Source organism: Lates calcarifer, linkage group LG9 (genome assembly GCF_001640805.2).
Source record: "Lates calcarifer isolate ASB-BC8 linkage group LG9, TLL_Latcal_v3, whole genome shotgun sequence".
In the NCBI taxonomy this organism is placed as follows: domain Eukaryota; kingdom Metazoa; phylum Chordata; class Actinopteri; family Centropomidae; genus Lates; species Lates calcarifer.
Window position 1 is genome coordinate 664,864 of NC_066841.1, and position 13,727 is coordinate 678,590.

The 13,727-nt window shown below is 43.1% G+C and overlaps 1 protein-coding gene across 2 annotated transcripts in view; it reads left to right on the plus strand.

The window, feature by feature from the left end:
* The first annotated feature begins 284 nt into the window (after window positions 1-284).
* grk3 (G protein-coupled receptor kinase 3) overlaps window positions 285-13,727 on the plus strand; it is a 53,628-nt gene continuing 40,185 nt past the window's right edge. Inside the window, exons 1-2 of one of the 2 annotated variants that reach the window (XM_018694503.2) lie at window positions 285-2,264; window positions 2,474-2,810. In XM_018694503.2, coding sequence (XP_018550019.1) covers window positions 2,698-2,810 — 113 coding nt within the window. In that variant the 5' untranslated portion in view covers window positions 285-2,264; window positions 2,474-2,697. Of the gene's footprint in view, window positions 2,811-13,727 lie in introns of both variants that reach the window. The other variant, XM_018694494.2, reaches the window with a different exon arrangement.

The following is a 13,727-nucleotide window of genomic DNA, read 5'->3' on the forward strand; positions in this document are numbered from 1 at the left end:
CTGTAATATTAATTGTCAGAGGCTGCTGCTTCGTGACCATTAAGATGCACAGAGAAAAACAACTTATCTCACCCGGACACAGGCTGAGAGAGAGGCAGGGTTAAAGCCTGTTTACTGCGCTGCAGAGGCCGCAGCCCCCCCCCATACAGGCCGCAATGTGCCCCTCTTTATAGTTCAAGTACCCCCTGTGGGAAATTTCCTGTATACACACTGGTCTATGCTATTCCCAGTTAAATTCCCAGTCGTAAATCAGCACAGTAAAAAATAAATCCAAAACTGGAAAAAGGGAAATTCCTACTTATGCAGCTGTGGTTGTATGCAAAGGTTTTATTTCTGCTGCAATGCATGAAACTGTAGGAGTAAAATGTTGAAGAATATAGTTATAATACAGTTTTTTCCCCTCAGTCGACACTCGATGTGGTCCAGGCCCCGCCAGCAATGACCCGCTCCGTGTTTTACAAGCCTCTCACCGCCGCAGTGGGAGGAAGTTGAACCACAAAGCAAGCAGTGCCACTGTGCTAGCAAAGGGAAGAAAAAATACAGAAAATATAATCGAAGGACTTAACTGAACCATGTGCCATACAGGAGCTGGAAAACGAACAGCTTAAACCGAAAGGAGCGGACAGAAACGCTTGGCACGCGGCCAGCCGGGAAGCAGCGGACCGGACAGCTACTTAGCCGAGTACGGGCTCCCTCAGCGCGGATAGCCTGGTAGGCAGGAGTCGCTCGTGGCTGGATTGTCGGAGCTCGACGACCCGCTCGGCTCCCCTCGGTTTTTTTTTTTTTTTTAGAGACACTCAGGACTGGCAGCGGTGTGTCCGTGTTTGGTGTTACCAGCAGCGGCCAGAAACGCCGCTTCTACCCGCTTAAACTACAAGTTTACAGCGGAGAGGGAAAGTTATCGGTCACCCGAGCGGCGGACTACCGCTGGCCGGCCGAGCTCCATCTCCCAGCGGCGCTCCCTCCCTCTCTCTCTCCCTCCCCCCTCCTCCACCACCGCCGCCACCATCACAGTCACCATCAGCCCACAGTCAGTAGCTCTCTGCTGGGTCTCCAGGCGAGGAGGGTCCCCCCCCTTAACGCTCGGGGTAACTCAACAAGCAGCTATGGATTATTTTCTGCGGGTTTGTCATTATTTTTGACTCCACTTGGACTCTCGAAGACTCCATTTTTTTGGGTTCTTTTCCCCGGGAGACGCTGCGAGACTTCCCCAATACGAGCAGCCAGTTTTTACTCCTCGCAGCCGTTAGCTTATTAAGTCTGTCTGAAATCGAGCCAGTGTTAACAGTTTAGTGCCAGCTGGTGACCGTGTTAGCTACTGGCAACGAGGGCATTTTAACGTCTCTCCTAAACCCAAACTGGATGTATAGTTTGATTAATCTCTCTATACATTATTCGTTAGTTAGCCTACTGGGCTAGCAGGTTTCATTTTGCTAGCTAGCGTGGTAGCTAACTAGCGGACGAACCCAAATATCGATATCGCCAGCAGGGCTAAAAACTGAGCTAGCTTCGCGGACGTGTTGGACTTTGGCTCGTGATAACTCGATTACACCCGCTTGCCCGGGCTGGATTTTGGTGCTAAACCTCTTAAAGTGTTTAACCACATCTTTTCGGGCGACATTTTTCGGTGATTGATGAGCCGATAAGGAGGAACATTGCAGCCCCTACACAGGAAGCCAGCGGCGGCAACGACGGCAACATAAACAACCGCGGTGTGGTGGTGTGTGGATCTTTTTCTTTCTTTTTTTTAGGGAATGCAGATCATGAGTCCTGGCTCATCTTTAACCTGCGCTTGTGTGGTTTTACATGTGCCAAACTGCGCCTGAGAGACTTGCATTTTTTGGGGGGGTTGCACCAGCAGAGATCCACTGAGGACGAAGTAGCACCCTGATGGTACACATTTCAACCTGTCGCCCAGTGTCCTCCCTCCTTTATTTCCCCCTTTTCAGCCTCTGTAGTTGTTATTTGAGACCAACTACACGTGTTTTATCACTGTAACCCTGGTGTCGAGGCACAGAAAGGAGCCAGCCACATTCCCCCCTCCTCCTCCTCCTCTCTTACTGTGCAGCCTCTTGAAATCTGAACATTTTTTTTCAACCGCACCAGTGTTTACATTTTGAGGAAAATCCCTGAAACACATGCAGCAGCACCGGAGACAAACCGACAGCCGTTTGGACACATTTCCATCGAGAGGTTCCCCGGAGACCCGTGGGGTTTGACAGCTGTCTCCAACATCCAGCATCTGGTTGCATCTCCCGATCTCTGTGAGACATATCACATTACTACAAACCAGATCTCATCAGTCTTTATTTTTCCTCCACAAATCGCCCCTGAAGAAACCTGCATTTTTTTGCACTAAATGGGGATTACAAGCTCGGTGATCTAACGGGCCTTGTGACTGTAATTTCTTGAGTAACCTGTCACCTAATGTCTTCCCTCCTGAATTTCCTTTTTTCTGTCACAATGATGGTAGTTTGAGGCGAAGTGAGCGAGACTACAACCCGGAGACAACGACGCGGTTCCCAGTCGATGGTCAGCCCCGCCGTCCGCTCAGCCGGCCCCGTCGCGCACCTCGGCCCTTGATGTTGGTCATATCTGGTGCAGGACGTTGTTTTTTAATCCCGTGAAACATAAAAAAACCCCACCCACCCCCTGAGCCCGGTTATTTTATTGATTTGGTCGTCCCAGGGTCGAAAGATGGCGGACCTCGAAGCAGTACTCGCCGATGTCAGTTATTTGATGGCGATGGAGAAGAGCAAATCTACTCCAGCGGCCCGGGCGAGTAAGAAAATCATCCTGCCTGAGCCCAGGTAAAAAAAAACATAAAAACACACGTACACACAGCTGTTTAGTGTCAGTGCTGTTGTCTAATAGCTTGTGTTTGTTTGCCTGTCAAATGGATGAAATCTTTTGTGCATGCTGTGCAGCCATATAGGGAGATGGAGGCGTGCTTCCTCTCAAACCTGTGACTTGCCGTAGATGCTAAGTGAAATGTGACTGTAGAGCTGGAGATTTCTGCAACTCAGTGGCTTCATCATATCACCAAAAACAACCATGCAGTGTTTGGAATATGCATGCCATTTTACTTAAACATTACCAAGAAGTTAACCTCCTGTATGTAGCTTAGTGAGGGCGACAGTGGTGCAGCTTCCTGCAGAATATTTCCTTTGGTATTGACATGTATTTCCAGACATTGCAGGTGTTAATCCTGCCCTTTCCTTGCTCTCTCTGTGCCAAAATGTTCTGACAGTCATCCCTCCCTTGCTGCCAGCTCGCCTCACTGTCAGTCACATCATAAATATGTCTCCTGTAGCATGTGCCACACTCAGCTGTAGGCTGCTCAGTCTTGTCTGTGGTGGTGTGTTCGCTGTCAGCCCTTTGATGCAGTTGCACTATCACTACATGCAGCTCTTGAATCTGAAACCCCCGCTCGTCCATGCTGTTTGCAAAGCATCCAGCACAAGCAGGCCATCAGACGAGACCACAGCTAAAATCTGATTTAAATAACACAAAGCCCCCCACCCACCCTACACACACGCACCCTGACATCTACACATAATTGCACACCCTTTCTGTCCCCCCTCCGCCACACAGGCTTGACGATGAGTCTTCAGGCCAGGTTTCAGGCATGTAGCATGCAACTTGATTGAAGAGGATGTGGTTAAAATTTGGTTATTGAGATAGCTGTTTTTCATACGAGGTTTGTAAATTTGACAGTGCTATTTGGGTTTAGTCAAATGATATGCATTGTGTGTGTGAACAGCAGCTCAGTGTAGAGCAGATCTTAGCCGGCAGTTGGCACCGCTGTCAGATTTAATTTGTGTTCAACATGTTTACATTCACCTCCTTGTGCTTCACATTTATTAATCACAAACTGGAAACTATTATTGACACACCCACACGTGTGCAAACCGACCGGCTGTACACGGTGACAGGAGTTAAACAACCATGATATTTAAACCAAGAGTGTGTTTTTTTTCTTTTAGGAGGTCAGCTATTTCAGTTACTGACTGACCTGTCTTGGCAGATCAGCTGAAAGCAATGATCCAGACAGAGCCTTACACGCAGTAATGAATACGCAGCCTGTTGATTTTTCCAACTGAAATTAGCTAATTAAAGGATATTCCATAATAGCTGATTAAATGTTCAAGTGTAGATCAGTTGTCGTCTGTAGTTTAGAAGGATATGAAATCACTCATTAGTCCTCTATACATCGTTTATCCATTCATCCGTCACAGAAAGTGGAAATGCCCTGCCCTCCTGGCAGGTTTAAAAAAGCAATTTCACTTCCAGTGCACGGGCAGAAAAGGCTCTCAGGGTTTGTAATGAATTCTCCCCTCTGGCACTTCTTGACAACAGCAGCTGAGAACAGCCGATTATGTTTCTTCACTGACAACTCTCGACATTAACTGACACAGGTTAACATCAAACCGCTCACTGTGTAACATGATCATTTTACATCTGATATATATTTGATGTGTTATCTGTTACAAGATGTTTCTCAGTGTCTCAGATGTTTAAACAACCACAGCAGGAGTCTCACATATTTTAGCCCATTTGCCTCAAATTACATTAACTTAACATCACTGCTAACCTTATGTGAATGGTTTCTAAGTTGATAAATGTGGGTTTCCTTCCTTCAGGCTGGTATTGGTTTCGGTTCATGTCTGTATGATATTAAAATGAACTCGTAGAAACTTGAAGCTTGAGCTCGAGCCCGCCAATTCCATCACAGCTAACACTCTGTCACGTTAAGTGTTTGTCCAAACAAAAATCGTGTTAATGTGGCATAAAAACACAGTGGCGGCGTGGCGTTACACGCCCCCCGCGGTCCTGAACCCTGTCGTAAATATGACCACTACTCAGCTCTCAGTACAGACGCACATTAACTTTGCTTTGACCAGGATATTTTCCAGGCAACTGACTGTGGTTCAAGCAAATTTGCTCTAAACACACAAACAGCTGATAATGACAAACCAAAGATGTGTATTTGGTGATATGTTTTGAGGAAATATGTTATATGCTGCAGAAGTGGGTTTTGTAAAGTTTCAATCGACATCTTAAAATATGTTTATTGTGGTGGAAATGGGTCACTGTTGGTGCGAGCGGAGTGAGTTACGACATTTCAAACTGACTTAGCGTCAGTGTTTAATGTTAAAATAAAAGATTTTAGTGGAACTTTTGGAGCCAGTGTTCTCCACTGACAGGAGATCTGTCTTTGTAATGGTGAAATTAGTTTTAAGCTCATGTATGATGGGTTCGCTGTGCACGAGAATAAAATCTGTGCACGTGCAAGTACATTAACTACAGTAGGTCAGCATTACCATATCCCCATTCCTCATGAAGGACAGTTGGCGTCTTTGCTGACAGGGGTAGTAACTCAGCCCTTAGCTTTGTTAGCATTTAGCAAAATGATTAAAACAACAGATGTAGTTTTTGTTCAGGAGGTACATGTGAGATTTAAAGGGTTGTAATTCAGATAACTCCAACCTAAAGCTGTGTTGTGTAGCAGTCTCCTTCATCAATAATCAGCTGTTAATGACCTAGAATTGATCACTTAATACTGATGGAAGTGTTAACCGCTTTCACAGGCTGTTTTCAAGGCATATTTGAATCAAGAGAAGTAAATTATTGTAATTAAACTAATGTCCCTCAACATGGCCTCAACAAAATCTAAAAGATTAAACACAAGTTCTCCTGAAGGACAAATTAAACAAAGCTAAATGTGCAAGACACTTAAAGGGAAACTTAAACTGTTGAGTACGTAAGAAGAAGAAGAGGAACAAGAATAGTTATCGGGTTTTAATTTAAGAATATGTGCACATATACACAGTCATGTGTGACTAGCAGGTCATAGTGAAACTGGTTGGGTGTTGATGTGCTTAATTTATTTTGGGTGAACGTTCTATCAAAGTTATCAACACACATTTAATTGGGCTCCTTGTGTCACATGGAAAACAGCTTGCATCGCTCCCTAAGGCATGCAAGGTGTTTAATTGATCACCAATTAATCACATCTCATCCCTACTGTGGCAGATCATCAGGCAGAGTCAGTGGTGACATGTTTATCATGAAACAGCAAAGCTCGTCTTACCATAACTTAGAAAAACGTGAATTACAACTCCAAATATAAGCTTAGTGTTATTCTAAATTTCCCTTACTGTCATTAGATCTCATATAAAGTTTAACCAAAACCAAAACTAACAGTGTGTTAGTCCATCTCTCAGCGCTTTCTGACTTCCTTACTCTGCCTGTGGCTCTCTCCTCTGAGCTCAGTGCTTCCTACTGAAAATGTAAATCTTTAAAAACACCTCACAGTTGTGTAGTTTTGTTGTTCTTCTTTAGTAATTCCCTAAAACCAGCTGCTCACTGTAGAGTCCAACAGAAAAGGGACTATTTTCAGTGGCGGATTTATTCATATTTGTTGCTGCAGTGAGTATTTCTTGTAGCAGGACGGTGTGTGTGTGTGTGTGTGTGTGTGTGTGTGTGTGTGTGTGTGTGTGTGTGTGTGTGTGTGTTCATGGTGATGAAGGAACATGTCACCCAGTGTAACAGTGATGTGTTTTTAACAGTTTTCGGACAAACAATGGAGCTCTGTGGCTCAGAGGAAACGCTTTTAGTGCGATGCATAAATCACCAACCCTTATTCTGTAGATGAAGAACTCTTAAACCAACTGTTCAATTACATTGGAAACCCCTTATATGATTGGATTACCAGTAACTGCTATATGAGCTACTTTTATTAAATCAATAAATCTGTATTAAAACCTGCTGTAGAGGCTCCTCTGAACCAGTATTGATCAGTTGTGTGATTATACAGATTGGTGCTGTTGGACTGGAATGACGGCTCTCTCCTTCATATACAGCGTTAGCGCTAACTTTTGGCTGTTTGCTTGTAGCCACTGAGTGCCTGATCAGGCTCAGCTTGTTTGACAGTGTAACCGTATGCCATGCTAATTGAGTTCACTGCTCCTCATTAGATGTTCAGTCAAAGAATCCAGGTTGCGAAACGTTGACGCTCAAAGTTAATCCGAGGATTGGCAGCCGCGTGCCACCGAGGCTCTGACAGTATATACAGTCTCATCCCAGTGAAAAAACACACCATGCCATTTGATTAACACATTATCAAGCAGAGAGGAGGAGTTAATCAGGGAGATCACCTCAGGTAGAGTTCAGCCAGTGTTGTAGTTTATGTAGTTATCAGCTGTGTCAGGCTGAGGTTTCTATACGAACAAGTGTAGAGCAGTGCTTTTGTGAATGTGGTTTATTAAATCATTTCATGTTCGATATGAGCTTTATTATTTATTGCAGCAGCCAGAGATAAAAGCCTCAGCTAATGGACTTGTAAAAGCATTATTATTACACTGCTGTTGAGTAAATCAGTCAGCAATGCAAGACTTGGTGTAATATGAAAATGTACCTAAAAGATCAGGCCACGAGGTCGTTATTATTACAGTAATGTGTCCAACATTATGTTTTTCTCTGTATCCCACATATCCTTATCACGCCTGAGTGCTTCAGATGGATTCAGAGGAATTACTTTAATTTGGATTGTAAAAGATCTGAGAATAATGTGGCCAACACACACAGAGAGACAGAGGGGGAAAGGATGTGTATGGATGCTATCTGTGAAACCAGTTCCTGAAAATAGCAGAACTTGATAAAAGGCCGTGGAGATTGTGTGCAAACTGACAAACTTTTATGTATGCGAGGGGGTTTAGCAGTGGCAGTTGTGCATGTGTGAAGCTTTCGGCCTCATGCTTGTCGAGTAGGGGGCGGTTGGAGCGGAGGGGGGCAGTTAAATGTGGCACTTTGGAGATAGTGTGGTGCTGCCACATTCTCGGCAGGCCAAGGCTGTGTCCTCTGGCAGAGAGGTGAGATTTTGACAGCAACACTGGAGGCAGTTGAGATGAGAGGCGTGGGGGAGGGCGATTGGACGACCCCGCTGTTACAGAGAAATCCATGAGACATGGCCGAGTTATCCAGGAGGCTCCGGTGGTAGTTTTAATCTCAGAGATATACAGGTTTTTCTGACGTTAGACGTCCTGCTGCTGGTTGTAGATACTGGAAGACGTTTCACCTCTCATCCTAGAGTCGACTCTTCTTGGATAAAATCCAAACATTCATTCAAACATGGTGAAGAAAATAAATATTCTATTTTGAATGTGTCTGAGTGTTTGAAGTTCAAGCTCTGGTTCTCAGCTAAAATAGTTTGTTAGAGAGAGAAACAACGCTCTGTGTTGCTTAGGTTTTTGGTAAATAGATAGTGTCTCTTTGTTGTGTTGAGTTTGTTGGTTGAGAAACGAGCTTTAGCGCTGCAGGGTTGGCGTCATTTCCCAGCAGGTAGATAGCAGTCGAGTACCTGTGGCTAACGCTAGCAGATGATGTGCTTTATTTCCTCTGTAGCAGCAGAACATGTTACACCAGCGTTCAGAAACTCCTGCAGGTTAAACTGGACTAACCAAACACTTTTAAGGCTGATTAACTCAAAAAAACTTAAACGCTCGCTAGCTTAGCAACATAATAAGGCTAGGTACTATGCTACATTAATGGATTAGCCTTACATAGTATCTGATATCTTAATCTTGCAGTGTAGGCTAATATAATATAATGCCACACTGGAATCTCTAAATATTAATTAGTCTGGTTTTCTGGATTCACATTAAGTTCTTTCAAGTAAAAATATGGATAAAATATCTGTCAGTGGCACAGGTAAGTCCTGGTAAAACAACATGTTTGATCTCCTAAAACAAAATGAGTTTAATATTGATTCTGATAATGTTTTTATATTATTTCACAGCATTCAGGGGGAAGTGTAGTTTGCACAGTTTTTGCTTGTGTCCTCCTTGGATGCAGCAGTGACTCATTATTAAAGAGCTGATGACCATTCTTCGTCAAACACTGGAAGCACACACACTCACACGCACACACTCTTAACATATATATATAATTTTCCAGCACGCCATTGTCACACTTGAGTCACCATGGTTTCCTGTGACCTCCCAGAGACGCCTGTTGCCTTGTCAGTGTTTCAGTGGCTCGTTTTGTCCATTTTTCCCCCACTTTTTGGAGAACTTGCAGCAACTATGATCAGAAAATAGATCGCAGTGTTAGTATTGGAGGATATCTTGTCCCGTGATCAGGTTACACATGCTTTGTTACAAATAGGACATCAGATCATACTACTCAGAGATAGCATCGTTAATCTAAACAGCCTTTTCTGTAGATTTTAAGCACAAAATATTGAAGTGTAAATGTTTTAACCGTTATAAAGGAGTTCAAACTGAAACTAAAACTAAACCAGAATCATTTTAGTCCCTCTGTGGATTAATAGGACGTGACTGCTTGTGTGAAAATTGCTCAATTTGTCTTGTAGGCGGCTCCACTCACACCCCCTAAATCCTCCTCTTCTTGCAGTGGAGCAGTAGCCAGAAAAACAGGTTTCAAAGTCTAACTAGTTTTCCTGGTCGAAGAGAGTAATTACATGTCTAGAGGCTTAAATAAGCTGAAATAAGTGCTCTTTCCCACCGCTCGGGTCATGTTTGTATCATCAGGTATGAAGTTAGCTTTTCTTAAGAGAGCACAAACAAATATACTGCTGCTTATTGTGCTGTTACACTGTGAGAAATAAGAAATTGTGGTTTAAAATAAAGAGTCTAAAATAAAATGAAACAGGTTAGAACTTCAGCACCTGGTGCTGTGTTATCAACACAGTTCAATTACATGCCCACAGACCCAGCTATAGAAATGTCAGTGACATCCTGTTCATATGTTAAATATTTACACATCTGCATACCTGCTGTAGCGTGCAAGGGTCACCGACACAATGCTGTTACAGTGTCAGTGTGGAGATCAGCAGCTCGTTTACACACTGAAAGCTGCTGCTGCTTTAAATTTGTAATTTTCCTCCTAAAGAAAGAATTAAAACAAAGATAGGTCAAAGGAAATTAGGAGAGAAATCAGTTAATCCAGTTTTGAACCTTTACTCTGCTTGTACTCTGACCTTTTACTGCTGCACTGAAACTTACTCAGCTGAGACCTCAGCACCGTGGCACGCACACTCATATATGTGGGTTTTGAAACCTGTTTCGCCCACCACCTGGAGCTCAGCGATGTCGAGACCTTTTCATTACAATACTAGTATCACTTTAGATTAGCACAGACTGAAATAACTTTTAAAAGTCTGTAAAATAAAAGTGTGTAGCCTGAGTGGCTGGATTGCAGGTTCTGTAAGTGTGGTAATCATGAAATTTAAAACAATTTCAGTCATTTATAAAATGAATTAAACTTTGATTTATGCAGCAGGGTTGCATCTAATGGTTATTTTTGTTATTATTTAGTTGATAAAACACGGTAGATCAGAGAAAAACCTCTTTTTTGTCTCATCAACAGTCCAAAACCTAAAGATATTCAATTAAGTGTGATATAAGATGAGGAAATGTAGTAAATTGTCACATTTGAGAAGCTGAAACTTTGTCATTTTTACCTGAGAAGTGGCTGAAATGATATTTGATTATTGCAGCTCTAATGCAGTGACATGCACTTAAGTGCATTCAGGGAGACATGCTGTATAAGTGGGTCAGATAACATTGGAAGGGTCTCCCACCATCAGATACTGCTTTGTCATCCCGGCTGTAGCTGTTGGGGTTTATGAAAGGTCACCTAGGAGGCAGTAGAAGGGTAGAGGGGGCTTTTAGCGGCGGTTGGTTTGTTATAGTGGGTGGGTCATGTTGTTGTCGAGGTAAGCACGTTCCCATCTAACTGTGCTAACAGCTGGTTCATGCTGGAACAGATGTAATGGAGGCAGAATTATGTAACTGCAGCCAAAAGGAAGGTGCAGTGCATGTTCTAATGGACCTTGTGTGTATCCAACCACACGGCGAGCGAAGAGCAGGTACTAACAGGACACAGCAGCGTCCCTGCAATGTCACTCTGGTGGGAGGAAAATGTCTTGCTCAAAGACTGAATGTTTTTCTGTTTCCTAACCTCCATGAACACTGACAACAACTCTGTCGGTGCGTTGCTCCGGCTCCCTGAAAATGCTGTAAATTAAACATGGCTTCAGTGGTGAAGTTGGCTGAACTCCTCATTAGTACATGAAACAAACAGGAAAGCCATATTTTCATCACTTTGTCCACATGAACTCCTGACATCTGCGTTCAGTCGTAAATGTGCATTCATTTACATTTTCTCCTGGAAATACAGTTAAAATCTGCACCACATTTGGAGAGAAATCAGTGACTTACATCAGTCATACAGTCGACACCGGTGGTATTATGTCTCGCACGGCACTCATGAAACTGTGGTTCGACCACTGTTGGTGTGGTGCTCTCAATCTCTTCAGATGATCTCACCAAAAAGAAGTTACACATATAACTACTCTTATATGACATTTAGACGATCTGAAACACCTGGATTTTGTGGATTAGTTTGTGTGTGTGGAGTGAATGTTGGTTAATCTGCTGGTTATTTTCTCAATCGATTGTTTTGTCCATAAAACGGTGAAAACTGCTCATTATTGTATCTTGGAGCTTGAAGTGACGTCGTTAAACGTCCAATTTAAAATCACCAACGGCAAATTATTCAGTTTACTGTGATGGAAGTCTGAGGAAAGCAGTGTATTCTTTTGAGAATCTGAAATGATCAATTATTGATATGTTTACTTGAAAGTGATTAGTATCAGATTAATTTTCTGTTGATTGATTAACCGTTGCAGCTCTAAATGGAGCATAAGGCAACGTCACAGATTTCTTTTTCTAAACTGAGACGACTGACTTGTTGAATAAATCAGTTCAGGGTGAGAGCTGCTCGTAGAAATGGGACACATTCTTTAGTGATGCATTATCATCACACATCAGGACGTGTAAATCAGCATTAGGCTGAACTTTATAGCTGGAGTTTTGTGTATGTATGGTGTAACAGTGCTACGACGCAGCTCTGCAGGAGCTGACATACACTTTCTCAGAAATCTGTCAGGACTGTGGAGATAAACATGCTCAGTCATTTTCTCTTTCCAGTAAAAAGCAGATGTATCTGGGGGCACGTGGAGCCCCAACCCCTGCAGCAAATACCCTCTGTACCAGCAGCTGAACTGCCCAGGGATGTCTGACTGTTTCTGTATTTGGACGATGGCACATGTGACTCTGCACTTTGTCGATTATTGTCTCATCTCTGTTGTCTTTGTCTGAGACTGAAGGCTGCTTATAATGCAGCAAATGAATACCAGCTTTTGTGCTTTTACATTCGTGCCCACTGCCCATAAATTCCCAGCGTCACGGCAATCCCCCTGTAGATAATATTGCCTTATTTATCGCTATGTGCCAGCAGTCATTCTGTCACTCAGGCTGCTTTGTCACAGCAGGAGCCTCTTTGTTTTCGGCTGTGCTCCGGTCATCTGCTCCCGTAAGCTAACACTGATGTGTAAAGCTGCTGTTGTTACTAACTGAGGTTTGGTTTGGCAAAAAAAAAAACAGTGACAACATGTACACAACCAGGTCTGTGTGTGTGTCAGAGCGACAGGGACGTTGTTTTTGGACAGAGAAGCTGCTGTTGAGATTTTAACTTATTATTTTCCAGTGATTTTGAACATTTACAAGTGTTCTGTGGTGCATTGTTTATTATTTTATGCACCTGTGTCTTCATCACCCTGCACAGCAAACACATAGCTTCACTAACAGCTGACATGCTCTGTGACCAAACCTCAACAACCATACGTACTGTATCAGAAACGTCTGCTCCCCAAGGTACGCCTTTTACGCCGAATAAAGCGTGACTCTTCCAGTAAATATTACCAGTGGTCTCTCTCTTTTGTGGCGTCTCGAGTGGTGAGGTTTCATACAAATAATCCAGAGTCAGCTGCTGATGATTCAGTGGGGCACACAAACAGGCCTGCACTTTAAAAGAGGAAGTGTTTACTTCCTAGGTTCTTGTTCCTGTCGCTGCAGAAATGTTGCATCCACTGTTCATTCCCACTCTCCTGTAAAAAGTCAGACTGCTCTCACCAAGGTTCCAAACCCCCACCACAGTAAGAGTCTGCCGGGGGTTTCAGTGATGAGCTGTAATTTCAGGAGCAAATAGTTTTGGTGAAAGCTGCAGTGAATTGTATTTTAATCAAGAAATTATTTAACTTACAATTTCCACATCTCCTTCTATAGTTTTAATGCTCCCAAGACTATTAACACCTCAGATTGTCCCTAATTCTGTAGATTGACTTTTTTATTTATTACATTTTACAGACAATCCCATAGTAATTATATTTTATCCAATTTGTACCTCGAAGTCCTCAGTTATGCACACAAGCTAGCATTTACCTGAATACACAGAGGTGTCAGAACTTCACCTGTGTGGTCTGTGGTTTTAACACAAGCTCAAGACATATAATGGGTCAGTAAATCCCCCACTCCTGATGTTTGAAGCTTTTACGTGTCTTAAAAAAGGCGGTTGCTAACGAGTGTCTAAATGAGACTACAGAGGTTGTCGGGGACGTTAACATGAAAACCCATCTACTCACCAGTCCACCTTTACAGCCTCGTTGTGTTTCTACTCACGCTCTTTCAAACTCTTACTAACTTTCTAAGAAGAAAGGCTCAGAGCTAAATGAAATGTGCAGGGAACCAGGCTGATGCTAACTTCAGGGCTGGGCTACAGAAAAAACATCACTCCAATTTATTGTCACTGAACCTTCAAAGCCCAAAAAATAATATTTAGTACAGCCCTAATGTACAGTA